The sequence below is a fragment of the Urtica dioica genome, chromosome 3, assembly GCF_054948205.1.
Source record: "Urtica dioica subsp. dioica isolate 48M chromosome 3, U.dioica_male_clone48M_v1_H2, whole genome shotgun sequence".
NCBI classification, from domain to species: Eukaryota; Viridiplantae; Streptophyta; class Magnoliopsida; order Rosales; family Urticaceae; genus Urtica; species Urtica dioica.
Window position 1 is genome coordinate 957,507 of NC_142758.1, and position 14,788 is coordinate 972,294.

General features: G+C 38.5%; 1 protein-coding gene across 1 annotated transcript; it reads left to right on the forward strand.

Moving 5' to 3' along the window:
• The first annotated feature begins 1,753 nt into the window (after window positions 1-1,753).
• LOC149401911 (zinc finger protein BRUTUS-like) lies at window positions 1,754-14,514 on the forward strand. Its single transcript, XM_089609149.1, has 14 exons — window positions 1,754-2,263; window positions 2,679-2,888; window positions 3,476-3,670; window positions 3,761-4,122; window positions 4,485-4,710; window positions 10,253-10,421; window positions 10,503-11,654; window positions 11,972-12,143; window positions 12,252-12,470; window positions 12,589-12,726; window positions 13,347-13,581; window positions 13,693-13,752; window positions 13,872-13,943; window positions 14,019-14,514. The coding sequence occupies exons 1-14, from the start codon at window positions 1,964-1,966 to the stop codon at window positions 14,154-14,156; spliced, it is 3,648 nt and encodes a 1,215-aa protein (XP_089465275.1). The 5' UTR covers window positions 1,754-1,963; the 3' UTR covers window positions 14,157-14,514.
• Window positions 14,515-14,788: the final 274 nt, after the last annotated feature.

Here is a 14,788-nt window from a genome sequence, read left to right on the forward strand (position 1 = left end):
ACTTAATTGTTATTGATTCATTTTCTCTCAAAAGGATTTGAATTGTTAGCCATGTGACTCTTAAGAGAGAAATTTGTTTTCAGCCATGATGAGGTGTCTCTAGTTGACTTCGTATTTTATAGATCAATGGACACATCTACCCGGCCCGATGAGCCTATATATAAAGAAGGTATCTCGGCCATAATACACAAATTTCACATTCAAAATTGAAACGCTATTTTCATAGACACACAACCACAACCCTTCTATTGAGTTGGCCGATGATTTCAAGTACCAATTTGACTAAGAAAAATGATTTCTAATCACGTAATTAACTTGTGCCGACACACAAACCTTTTGTAGATTCTTTTTGTTGTTGCTCATGCACATCTATATTCAAAACAGAGAGGAGGGTGTGCTCATATTTTGTAAGACTTCTACAATGTTCAAGCATGCTACAAAAGGTTGATACATTATTTATTTATTGCTTTACATATAGACTTTGAGAAATTTTTTTTTTAATTCCGTGTCAAATATTTGTCTAAAGCTTAAGTGTCATTTCTAACATCAATATACTCGGTCCAATGATTGTCCGACCTCAAAATTTCAGCCCAAAGAGGTGTCTAATCTCGGCTTAGTTTCTCAAATTTGCCATATAGTATTCAAAATTTATTGTAAAATATATCAAGGGAATTAGATATCACAAAAGTTTTGTGTAATCTTTCTTTCTTGCTTTCTTATTTTTTTTTCTTTTATTTTAGTTTGGTGTTTTCTTTTATTTATTTGTATTATTTTCAGTTCTATTGTTTGTGATCACGGTTTTCCTCCGTCATAAATTATGCCTATTAATAAAATTTTCATGGTACTGCCCATGGTTAAAAAAAAAAAAATCTCGAAACCTAGATGCATGACTCGCGATGAGGGATCATAAAAATACAGGTTATGACGGCTCATGGTAACACCCGAAGACGTGACTCTTGGGATCCAATAACGGTTAAGAGTGTCTAAGAGATTAGATGTGAGGATGAGAAGCCCTCTCTCTCTAAAAGGATGCAAACTTATCCTTATCAAGGTCCTCTTTGATAACTTAGTTCATATCATATTTTTAAGATGTCAAAAGTGTAATAAAACACATAAAGAAGCTCATGCGCGCTTTTTATAGGATGGGTTTGATGGTTCTCACTTCTCACTCAAATCGTTTGGTTTCTTGCCGCTAGTGTTGTTTCCACAAGTAGAAAAGTGAACTCGGTGCTGACTTGATCAAACGGTGGAAGAGAGGCAACATTAGAGTATGTAGTTTATGTGTTCTAAAAGACAATGATAAAAGAAATGTATTGAAGAAAGACCCGACCAAACATTGCTTGATTCTTTATTGCATCTTCTCTTAAGTCTTAATACACTTGATTAGCTTAAAAAATTAAAGCAAAATTTTGTTGTGAAAATGTTAGGTAAGATTCTTCATTATATACTATTCTGCTATTCGACTTAAGTGCACAAATCCACATACATTAAAGCAGTACGAGACATTAAAAAACAAACAATATTGCACAATTATAGAAAATACCTATAATGTTGTTCAAGTCTACCTTTGATTATTAACATTATTTTCCTACACGGCCGTTTATTTTATCATTCAAAATGATCATGAACACGAAAGCAAGAGAATATAAAAATAGAGAAAATTCATAGCTGGAAGTTTGGTGCACCATGGCGTTTGACTGACACGTGGCCAACTACAAGATGTCTCCTATTTTATCTATAATAATAATAAGCATATACGTATTCATATTTTCTTTATTTATTGTGCCTTCTTTTGCCCGCTTTATTTTTCTGTTTCCCTGGCAAGTCCACCAGACTCAATACTGTAACAGTAAAGAGGCAAGGATTTTGCCTCAATAAAACAAACAGCGCCGATCTCTCGAAAGCTGATGGAAATGGCGATTTAGGGTTCGAAACCACGGATTTCTCGATTTCCTGTCTAGTGATGGAGACTCCATTGCCGGTCGGAGGCGTCGCTGTAATGGCGGGCTCGGTGAGCCCGCTCGAAGCTTCGACGTCGCATTCGCGCGATTCTGATTCGTCGTCTCTGGAATCGCCGATCTTGATTTTCCTTCTGTTCCACAAAGCCATTCGCGCCGAGCTCGACGGCCTCCATCGCGCCGCCGTGGCGCTCGCCACTGACCGCGCCGGAGCCGACGACGACGAAGACGATGCCAAGCCGTTGCTCGAGCGCTACCGATTTCTTCGCGCCATCTACAAGCACCATTGCAATGCCGAGGATGAGGTAGTGATACTGTTCTTCCGAATTCTTATGAGCTTTCACGGATTTGGACTTTTAATTGTTTTGCACTGATTTTCAATTGGATTGCGGTTCTGTTCTTCTTTTTTTTGACAAATTTGAGACATTGAATTTTGATGAGATTAAGGGTTTATAGCTCAACACACATTCTCTTCTACTTACAGTTATTCGCTAGCTTATAGCTACTTCGTTTCAGCAGATTGGTTGCATGTTGAGAATTGTAGAGAGCATTTGCTGCAGAACGAAAGTCTTGAGCTATATGTGTTTTTTCTGTGCCAATGTTTTTCTATTTCCGTTCATATGCTCTGTAGAAGAATCCCTCATATACACGTTCTTATCGTCTTGCTTTTTATGTCAAATACGCGTCGCATGTGTATTTTAATGTGGTTTAAAATTGCAGGTCATCTTTGCAGCTCTGGATAAACGTGTGAAAAATGTTGCTGGAACGTACTCTCTTGAACACAAGGGAGAAGGTTTAATTTTTGATCATCTATTTGAGCTATTGAATTCTGATGTGGAAACTGAAGAAGGCTATTGGAGAGAACTAGCCTCATGTACTGGAGCACTACAGACATCGATCAGCCAGCACTTGTATAAGGAAGAGACACAGGTAGCGTTCTAATTTATATTAGTATGTGTAAGTTTGAGTTTACAATCATCATCTCCTATCATCTTCAAAGTAATAGCCCAGGACTTGTTGATAATATGCTATGGAAACTTCTGCGAGATTTAAGGGTATATTGCTTCACTAGTGCTATGACGACTGAGGAGTGATCTGGAATCCGACAAGGCTAGTTTAGTGAAAACTGGTCATTCTAGAACAATTTTCCATGACTGCCAGAAAATAATTTGTTAACACATGAGGCTTAGTTGAAGTGGTCTAACCCATGGTTCGCTGCCGTCTGGTTCATACCCACTAATGTAATTGAGTTTACTCCTAAAGATTGTAGGGTTCGGCAGATGGACAAAAAATAAAAACAAAAAAGAGAGAAAATAATTGTTTGGTGGATTTTAATGCCTCATTGTTTCATAGTATCTATCACACTTGCCAAGCCTCTTATGCTTATGACTATCATTCACAGGAGCTGGTCTTCAAATTCATACATTTTTTTCTTAACATCATTAACGATAGTCTGTTTACTGAAAATTGCTAATATACTTTGAATTAGCATAACAGCTTGTAATTGGATTTGGTAGGTCCTACCACTGCTCGTCGAAAATTTTTCGTTTGAGGAGCAGGCTTCCTTGGTTTGGCAGTTCTTGTGCAGTATTCCTGTCAATATGATGGCAGAATTTCTTCCATGGCTTTCATTGTCCTTATCATCTGATGAACATCAGGATATGTTAAAGTGCTTAGCCAAGGTAGTACCCAATGAGAAGCTACTGCAACAGGTAAGCCGGCTTTGGACACCATTTTTATTTTGTGTATAGATTTTTCAACAGAAACAGGCTGATATTTACATATATGTTTCTGCTACACAGGTTATCTTTTCCTGGATGCGAGGGGGTAAATCTTGCAATGCACGTAAGACTTGCATAGGCGGTTATAAAGACCAATGCAAGGATTCCAGGTCTAATGCCTCCGTCAGTCAGATGAAAAAGGGACTCTATGCATGTTCATCCTCCGAGATTGGTAAAAGGAAACATATGGAGCAGAATTGTGACCCAAGTCCTTCAATTGTTATAAGTCCAATTGATGAAATATTACTTTGGCATAGTGCTATAGAGAGAGAGTTGAAGGATATAGCCAAGGCCGCAGGGAATATACAACTCTCTGTAGATTCTGATTTGTCTGTATTCAATAAGAGAGTGCATTTTATTGCAGAAGTTTGCATCTTTCACAGGTGCAGTTTCAGTCATGTTTCTCAGTTGACTTCTTATCCTAATTCCATGAAAGAATACTTCTTTCTAAATCATATCGAAAAATAGGAAATCAAACATAACCTTTCCTCAAAGCATTTTTTAACGACGTTGAAGTTTTTGTAAACATTTTTTTCCGTGTTTTTAAAAGCTTGTTTCATATAACTCGGAGGTTCTTGAACTTCTTGTTAAAAGGTTCTTACATGGCTAATGCAAAACTACTTTTATTTTGACTAGCTTTCTCTTGGTTATATTTTTACACCATCAAAGAAAGTAGAGAATATGTGTTTATTTGTTGACGATGATTGCCTAAAACTTGTGAAAACTACTTTTATTTTGATTGTAGTGTTGCTGAAGATGAAGTTATATTTCCAGCTGTAGATGCTGAAATATCGTTTGTCCACGAGCATGCTGAAGAAGAAATTCAATTTGAAAAGCTTAGATGCCTACTAGACGGAATACAAAATGCAGAAGCCAACTTATCTTCTTCTGAATTTTGGATGAGCTTGTCTTCTCATGCTGATCAGATAACGAGTGACGTAGTGAGGCACTTTCAAAGTGAGGAAGCTCAGGTGAGGTCTCTCTTGATCAAATTATTTTTTGGACAAACAATTTAACTTGAATATGACACTGAGTTTAGCTTACCTTGTATGGTCCGTCCTTTCTTTAGCGTCCAAAGTGACCGCAGATGTGAGTAATTTATGTATGTTGCTTTTCATGCAGGAGCAGCAACTTAGCATGTTACATATTTGTTTTTTATTTGTATATAGAAATATTATAATTTATTGAAAGCTTATGGAAATAATCGGATGATTTTATTTCTTATGAGAAAGCCCCTTAAATAGAGGTTACATGGTACGTATGGTTACAAAGAGATATATGATATTAACTCCTAAATATATGCAAAAATCAGGAAACTAAGGAAACTAATTATCTACAGGATAATATCAAATCTTTGACCAAGTAAATGCTATAATAAAAAACCTAATCTGACCGATTCCTTCACTCCCCCTCAAGTTGGCAAGTATATATCATACATGCCTAACTTGGAAATCATCTTTTCAAACATTGGTCGAAACAGTCCTTTTGTGAGAACATCCACAGTTTGCTCGGTTGTTCCTACAAATGGGATACAAATGACGCCTGCGTCCAGTTTTTCCTTTATAAAATGCCGATCCACTTCAATATGCTTCGTCCGATCATGTTGAACCGGATTGTGAGCAATACTTATTGCAGCTTTGTTGTCACAGAATAACTTCATTGGCAATTTGATCTTTAGCTTCAATTCTTCAAGGACTTTTCTTATCCACAGCAACTCACACACTCCATTAGCCATTGATCGGTATTCGGCCTCAGCACTACTCCTTGCCACCACACTCTGCTTTTTGCTTCTCCATGTTACTAAGTTGCCCCAGACATGCGTACAATACCCGGAAGTAGATCTTCGATCCACATCCGACCCTGCATAGTCGGCATCGGTGAAGGCTTCAATTCCCCTGTCTTCTCCTTTTCTGAATAGGAGACCTTTCCCGGGCAGCTCTTTAGGTAGCGTAGTATTCTGTTGGCCGCTTCAAGATGTTCCTCAAATGGACAGTGCACGAACTGGCTTATCATACTTACCGCGAAGGCGATATCTGGCCTCGTGTGTGATAAGTAGATTAGCCTGCCTACCAGACGTTGATATTGCTGTGTGTTGACCGGAACCCCTTCCTTGATATTTCCCAGCTTCAAGTTCGGATCTATTGGTGTATCTGCAGGCTTGCACGCACTCATTCCAGTATCTTGAAGTAGGTCGAGGATGTACTTGCGCTGCGAAACTGAGATTCCCTTCTTTGACCGAGCAACTTCCATTCCCAGAAAGTATCGCATCTCTCCCAAGTCTTTTACTTCAAATTCTGTAGCAAGTTTCCTTTTCAAAGCCTCCATCTCGATCAAATCATTCCCTGTGAGAATTATATCGTCCACATAAACAATCAGAATTGACACTTTACCGTCATTTGAGTGTTTTATGAAGAGGGTATGATCCGATTGAGATTGCTTGTATCCTTGTCGTTTCACGAATTGAGTAAATCTGTCAAACCAGGCCCTCGGAGATTGCTTCAGCCCGTATAAGGCTTTCTCCAATTTGCATACTTTGGATCCGAACTCATCTTCAAATCCCGGAGGTGGACTCATATAGACTTCTTCTTCTAGCTTCCCATTGAGGAAAGCGTTTTTTACATCTAGCTGTCTAAGAGACCAGTCCATATTAGCGGCAATGGAGAGCAAGATTCTTATTGTATTCAGCTTTGCAACTGGGGCAAATGTCTCCATGTAGTCAATGCCGTAGGTTTGAGTATACCCTTTTGCAACCAGTCTCGCTTTGTACCTTTCTAAACTCCCATCGGCATTGAACTTGGGTGTAAATACCCATCGGCAGCCAACAACCGGTTTCCCACGAGGCAACTCTTCAAGCCTCCATGTTTGATTCTTCTCAAGTGCATTCATCTCCTCCATAACAGCCACTTTCCATTTGGGTTCAGATAGAGCTTCCTGTATACTTTTAGGAATGACGAGAAGACACATTTGTGGTGAAGGTATTGAAGGACGCAGATAGACGAGTGTTAGAGACATAGGAAGACATAGGATATAGAGGAGTCATAGTACAAGACCTTTTTTCTTTTCTTAGAGCTATAGGGAGATCACTTTCTAGGATTTCTTTACCTTTTTCATTAACCACTTCCGGCTCGGATTCATGATCTACTGTAGGAGCGATGACAGCCTCTATTTCTTGATTCCGGTTCCTCTTCGTATAAAATTTGTCAAAAGGACTTAAAATCTTCCTCTTTTTTATTTCACCAGATTCACTTTCTTCATTTATAATGTGAGGTGGTTCACTTTGACTTTCATGATCATTAATTTGATCAGTAAGTTCCATACTATAATTAGGATTAATTTTACCATCTTCATTATTTTTTAAAAAATCACCCATTTCATCTGGTTTTAGAAAATCTAACTCTAGACACTTTAAATTTGTATCTTCATTATGATTCTCCCCCTGAAGATAACCATCATAAAAAGCTTCATTTAAAAAAAAAAACAACATCCATGGTGATAAACATTTTTTTAGTTGGATCAAAACATTTATATCCTTTTTGAGTAGGTGGAACTCCTAGAAAAACACATTTTTTACCTTTTGGATCGAGTTTACTTGCTGTCCGAATAGGATTTTTAATAAAAACAGTGCATCCAAAAATTTTCAAAGGCATGGAGTTAATGGTTCGAGAGTTAGGAAAATATTTTTGAAAAACATCTATTAGAGTTTTAAAATCCAATACTTTAGAGGGCATGCGGTTAATAAGATATGTAGCATGAAGTAAAGCATCTCCCCAAAGATATTTTGGAATTTTAGTTGAGAACATAAGAGTTCTCGTAACTTCAAGGAGATGTCTATTTTTTCTTTCCGCAATACCATTTTGAGTTGGAGTATCAATACATGAACTTTGATGAATGACACCTTTTTCAACAAAAATTTTTTGTAAACTTTTTGAAAAATACTCTCGACCATTATCACTCCTCAACATTTTAATTTGTGCATTGTATTGAGTTTGAACCATGTTGAAAAAAAATTTAAAAATGGTTTCAACCTCACTTTTTTCTTTTAGCAAGTAAACCCAACTAATTCTGGTATGGTCATCAATTATAGTCATAAACCACCTCTTCTCATTTGATGTAGATACTCTAGATGGTCCCCAGATATCACTATGAATTAGTGTAAATGGAGACGTAGGAGTATAAATCCGACTAGGATAATTACTTTTATGATGTTTAGCTAAAGCACAAATTTCGCAATGAAACGAAGAAAGGTCTTTATTTATAAAAAGATTGGGATACAGCCTTTTTAAATAAGAAAAACTAGGATGTCCTAGTCTAAAGTGTTGTAAATACACTTCTTTATTATCCGGGAAAGAAAAAATTTGAAGACAAGAAGCCTTTTGACCTATTTTATTCGTGGCTGATCCATCTTCTAAGAAATAGAGTCCATCATGCTCCTCAGCATTGCCAATCATCCTCCCCGTTGTTAGTTCCTGAAAAACGCAAGAATCAGGTAAGAAGTAGGCACAACAATTAAGCTATTTGGTAATTTTGCTCACTGAGACAAGATTGCAAGCTAGGTTGGGAACATGAAGGACTTGTGATAAAGAGATGGAATCAGATATTTTTATTTTTCCTATCCCTGCAATTGGTGAAAGAGAACCATTTGCAATTTTTACTTTCCTATTTCCCGCACAAGGTTTATATGACAAAAAAAGGCTTGAATTTGAGGTCATATGATCTGTGGCACCCGAGTCTATAACCCAAACATAATTTTCTTTAGAGCAAAAATAAGAGGACAGAGGACCTGCGAAGGAACACGAGGGAATATCAGAGTTAGAGACTTTTTGTGTGGTTTGTAGCATCTTTAGGATCTGATCTATCTGAGCCTTAGTGAATGGTGGCTGCTCGGAGTTGGCTGACTGCTCTTGAGAAGTATCGGCCATATTAGCTTGAAGAGCTCTCTCTCTTCGTCTTGTATCCCGCTGGCTTGCCATGGATCTTCCAGCAGGTCTCTTTTGTATGCCAAGGCTTCTTGCAGTGTTCACACCACGGTTTCTTCTTCTCCTCATTTCCGTGTGTAAACAAAGCAGATGTCTCCGGGATCTGATCACCAGTTCCTTCAGTGCCACGCATGATCTTTCTTCGATTTTCTTCGATTCGGATTTCAGAGAAGACTTATCGGATAGAGGGCAGCGGTCTTCTACCAAGAATTCTTCCCTTCACCTCATCAAGATCACGATTCACACCTGCTAAAAAGACATAAACCCGGTCATTTTCCTCACGCTTTTTTTGCCGAGCGCAATCTGCTTTACTCTCCCATGTGTCATCATTGTATTGGTCCAGCTCCTGCCACAGCGCCACCATCTCGTTGTAGTAGGTCGTCACATCTCGGTCAGCCTGCCTGGATTTCCACAGCTTTGTCTTTAGCTCGAAGACCTGCGAAGCATTCTCACGATCAGAGTACGTCTCTCTGATTGAGTCCCAAACTTCTTTGGCCGTCTTCAAGAACATGTGTGGCTTGGCAATTGAGGCTTCCGTCGAGTTGAGAAGCCATGCCATGACCAGTGAGTTCTCCGACCTCCAGGTGGTGTATCCATCGTCTCCTTCCTTCGGCTGCTTGGTTTCACCTGTCAAGAGGCCGAGCTTTCCTCTCCCATCAATCGCAAGCTTGACGGATTGAGCCCACTCTAGATAATTATGCCCGGTAAGTCTATGCCCGGTTATGAGCATAGACGAATGGACGGCTGATGAATGGGATGTTTCCATATTGCTGATTTGGGTAATAGAGGGAGAGGTATTTTGTGTTTTAGGGTTGACCGATTTTTCCATAAGGAGTATGCTCTGATACCATGAAAGCTTATGGAAATAATCGGATGATTTTATTTCTTATGAGAAAGCCCCTTAAATAGAGGTTACATGGTACGTATGGTTACAAAGAGATATACGATATTAACTCCTAAATATATGCAAAAATCAGGAAACTAAGGAAACTAATTATCTACAGGATAATATCAAATCTTTGACCAAGTAAATGCTATAATAAAAGACCTAATCTGACCGATTCCTTCATTTATAGAAACAAAAATGAACCTAGTGACCATTATCTGAATGCACACGTTTAAACCAATTCTACATGAAGAATGAGACATGTTTTAGTATGATCATCGTAGGCACATTAAAATTTGAGAGTAGGGGTCAAGTGGCATCACCCTATTATCAAGAACTTGGTCTCAATGGTATGGATATGCATCCAGGACTACAAGGCTTTTACAAGGAAGGTTTAAAATTGCGAAAGCCGAACAAGATTGCTTAAAACTACTGTATATGTTTCCAGGATAAAGATGTTTAGTGTTGAGTAGATGTTGAATTTTTGAGATCTTCCTGAAAGAGAGATTTAATATCATTGTTCTAGTTTGTTAGTGAATTAAGTTGTCATTTCTACTCTTATTTTCAACGTTTAAATTATTTCCGGCTGTGTTGTTGCTGGTCACCTATGCTACGAAAATAAACTAGTCCCTGACAAAATTGCACTTACAGGTACTTCCACTTGCTCGAGAGCACTTTAGCCCTGAAAAACAGAGGCAACTTCTGTATCGAAGTTTATGTTTGATGCCCCTGAGATTAATCGAGTGTGTTTTGCCTTGGTTTGTGGGATTTCTTACTGAACAAGAAGCAACTTCCTTCCTTCAAAATATGAGCATGGCAGGTAATGTTGGTGCTTCGCTTTCAGCGTGCTTTTTGTATAGCCTTCCAGTTTCTGACATGTCGAGTTATATCGAAAATGCAGCTCCATCCTCAGATTCTGCTTTGCTCACTCTTTTCTCTGGTTGGGCATGCAAAGGACATCCGACAAGTGTTTGTTTATCACGTGTAAACAGCTGTTCCACAAGCAGGCTGAAGGAAACCGAGAATGCATGCTCTCTTCTACCTCCCACATCAGATCTGGAGGATAACGATCAAAGGTCAATCAAGCGCAGAAACTTCTCGACATTGAAAGATAGTGTTCCTTGTCGTTCAGCAGAGACTGAAAATTCCCCCGAATCATCTTGCACGAACCAGCTGTGCAATGTTCCGGGGCTAGGGATGGATGGACATAATTTGGGAGTGAATTCTCTTGCTGCTGCAAAATCTTTGCGTTCATCGTCTTTTGGCCCTTCTCCTCCTTCCTTAAATTCTAGTCTTTTCAGTTGGGGAACTGATATAAGCTCCAACGAGAATGGATGTGCCACACGGCCTATTGATAACATATTTCAATTTCATAAAGCTATCTGCAAGGACTTGGAGTACCTGGATGTTGAATCAGGAAAGCTCAGTGATTGTGACGACTCTTTCCTTCGTCAGTTCACGGGCAGATTTCGTTTGCTATGGGGTCTGTATAAAGCCCATAGCAATGCAGAGGATGACATTGTTTTTCCTGCACTAGAAGCTAAAGAGACTCTCCATAATGTTAGCCACTCGTATACGCTTGACCACAAGCAGGAAGAGAAGTTGTTTGAGGATATTTCTTCCGCTCTTACCGAGCTTAGACACCTGAGCGAATGCATGAACAGCAGTCCTGTGTCTGTTGATGACGATGATGCCTTAAGAAAGTATAACGAGCTTGCCACGAAGCTTCAAGGCATGTGTAAATCCATTAGAGTGACACTAGACCAACATGTTTTCAGGGAAGAACGCGAGTTGTGGCCGTTATTTGATGAACATTTTTCAGTGGGAGAGCAAGATAAGATTGTAGGCCAGATAATTGGTACAACGGGCGCCGAGGTTCTTCAATCAATGTTGCCTTGGGTTACATCTGCTCTTACTCAGGAGGAGCAAAATAAAATGATGGACACATGGAAACAGGTTGCAAAAAACACCATGTTCAATGAGTGGCTTGATGAATGGTGGGGTGAAATGCCTGCCTCTTCTCACATTGCAGCTTCAGAAAATTCTTTATCAGGTTTGAATTCACTTATTGTTCATTAATTTTTAACTCTATATCTATATATATAAACAGATCACTAGGATTCATGAGAGAGTGTGATAATTAGTTTAGTTACAGATCATTAGGATTCATGAGAGAGTCTGATAATTAGTTTTGTTATTTTAGAAGTAGAGTAAGTGTAGATGGAGCTATTGACTGACCTATTTCTTGAATTGTAAGCTGATTTAGTCCAATGATCAAGTGTATTATCAATAAAAGTATTTAATTGTGTTCTTAATTATCCATGGTACTAACACAATGTTTTGTATGAACTTCTCTGCTTCAAATGTTAGGAGCTAGTGTCTCGGAAATCATGGACTGCAGTGATGCCACTTTTAAACCAGGATGGAAAGAAATTTTTAGGATGAACGAAAGCGAAATTCAATCAGAAATAAAAAAATTGTCTGGGGATTTAACTCTGGATCCTAGAAGAAAGGCGTACCTTCTTAAGAACCTGATGACAAGGTATATATGTTCATGCGCTAAACTCTACATTTTATGTCAGTTCTCATATTCTGACGTATTACCCGTTTATATATGTATGCATATACATATATATTATTTTTTAAATAGTCGCTATATAGCATCTCAGCAGCATTCGTCTCCCAATGCTGCCGGCGGCTCAAAGGGTGAAGAGTTACCCGAATGCTCTGCCTCATTTCGTGATTCGGAGAAAAAGGTTTTTGGGTGTGAACATTACAAGAGAAACTGTAAACTGCGAGCCGCTTGTTGTGGCAAGTTATTTCCGTGCAGGTTTTGCCACGACAAAGTCAGTGAACACTCAATGGATCGGTAACTTGGCTTCCATACAGTTTTTTTTCTTTTTCTTTTCATGTTATATCAGTATTAACATTATATGGTTGCTGCTGAATGAATGCTCTTTTCAATAATTTTTTTTTTCAATTTGCAGAAAGGCTACAACAGAAATGATGTGCATGCAGTGTTTGCAGATACAGCCAGTTGGGCCAGTCTGCAGAACACCGTCCTGCGGGGAATTTTCAATGGCAAAGTACTATTGCAGCATTTGCAAGTTTTTTGACGATGACAAGTAATGCATTTTCTTCCCACTCACTCATAAATAAATAAATAAAAGGAAGAACTGCATATTTTGTTTTCTCTGGAAAGTCTCCTTAGAAGTTGCTCAACCGTAAGTTGGAATAGACCACTGCTTCAAAACGGTTTAGCCATAAACCGGTCAGCTCCAATGCGGACTGGTTTTTCAAATCATTAATACTTTTTTCTTCTTCTTTCTTTTGTGTGTGTGTGTGTGTGTGTGTGTGTGTATGTGACTGAATTTTTATTAATTGTCAATTGTTAGGGTGACTAAATTTTGTAGTCTTTTCATCTTGTTATTTAAATTTATATAAAAAGGGTCTAAACCAAAATCAAACTGGGCCGAACCGGTCTGAAATTGCTTTGTCCGGCCCAGTTTTCTCTCCCATATTTACCAAACAGTTTAAATCCAGTCCGGTTTGGGATCGCATACGGAACGGCTTTCGTTTTATGAAAATGTTTTTGCTTGAAATGCCTTACATCTCTCTCTCTGGGCAACTATTCAGCAGAGTGTTTTTGACACAGTTAGATACACGGCTCTGTTGCTGATTAACCTGTTGTGAGGACAGTCACTTGTTCAAAGTCTTCATAAACATACTTTTTTCCTGTGATCAGGGCCGTTTATCACTGCCCTTTCTGCAACTTATGTCGAGTAGGGAAGGGACTCGGCACCGACTTCTTTCATTGCATGAATTGCAATTGTTGTTTGGGTATAAAAAGCCAAGACCATAAGTGCCGCGAGAAAGGTCTAGAAATCAACTGTCCCATATGCTGCTACGACTTGTTCACATCAAGCTTGACGGTCAAAGTTCTTCCTTGTGGTCATTACATGCATTCAGATTGCTTTCGGGTTGGTTCTCTCGCTCTCTACTCTCCTTGCTTTTTTTCCCACTTCTCATTTCTGTCAGAATAACTGTTCAATATGAAGCTTGGCGAATTAATGAATTCAATCACGTCCCAGGTATATACTTGCAGTCACTACATCTGCCCAATCTGCAGCAAATCCATGGGAGATATGTCGGTAGGCTCATTACTATTTGGCTTCACTTTTCTTCTTCTTCTTCTTCTTCTTCTTCATTGAATGTTTATACATATCGACCATAATATTAAATACATTGTTCCCTTGATACGTTTTTGCAGGTTTACTTTGGCATGTTCGATGCTCTAATGGCATCGGAAGAACTCCCGGAAGAATACAGGGACCGTTGTCAGGTACCAATCATATGATATCCTATATTTTTCATAGACTCTCAATAACCAAATTAAAAATATATTGTTGTTTCGCAGGACATACTGTGCAACGACTGCGATGCTAAGGACAAGGCACGATTCCACTGGCTCTACCACAAATGTGGGTTGTGTGGGTCATACAACACAAAGGTGATCAAGGTCGATCCCGATTCTCCATGCTTGACACCCAACTAAATGACCAGGTCATCTAATCTGAACTTGTAGATGTTTTATTTTTTTAGTTGACTTAATTAGATACACCACGTAGGGATTACCAAAATACATACACAGCAGCTTTCTTCCACTATACGAAGCCCGGTGAACCTTTTAATATCTCATTTTGGACTTTATATTTACTATTATTACCAACGCAACTCGGTAAATGTAAATTTGTTTTCTCTTGTATTTTCTAGGCCCTGTTGTAAAGCCTTGTCGAAATTCATTGGGCATTGTATTTATCTGTGGTTAGGCAAGATTTTCGAGTCCAGTCGGGTTTCTTTGTATCTCTCTCTGTCAAAATTGTTGAATGAAAAAGAAAAACTTCAGTGCTTTACATCTGAGTCGAATAGGTTGCGGTTGACACTATTGATGGTGTGATATTTTTTTTTTTTTTTTTTTTTTTTTTTTTTTTTTTTTTTTTTTTTTTTTTTTTCTGCTAGCACTCCATTTCATCATCTTTGTTGTCGCAAATTATCAAAGATTGTTTTTACTTGATGTGTTAAGATTACTATATTACTCTGATGAGGTTGACCTCACGAGTTAGGGTGATTTAATTCCAGTTAATGCTCTCTCAAGCCATTACAATTTGAACCAAGGATTAAAATGTT

Excerpts from the sequence above, each read along its gene's own strand:
- LOC149401911 (XM_089609149.1), top strand. The coding sequence starts at position 1,964 with ATGGAGACTCCATTGCCGGTCGGAGGCGTCGCTGTAATGGCGGGCTCG. Across the intron at positions 13,582-13,692 it reads TGCATTCAGATTGCTTTCGG|GTATATACTTGCAGTCACTA; the intron begins GTTGGTTCTCTC and ends ATCACGTCCCAG. Across the intron at positions 13,944-14,018 it reads AATACAGGGACCGTTGTCAG|GACATACTGTGCAACGACTG; the intron begins GTACCAATCATA and ends GTTGTTTCGCAG.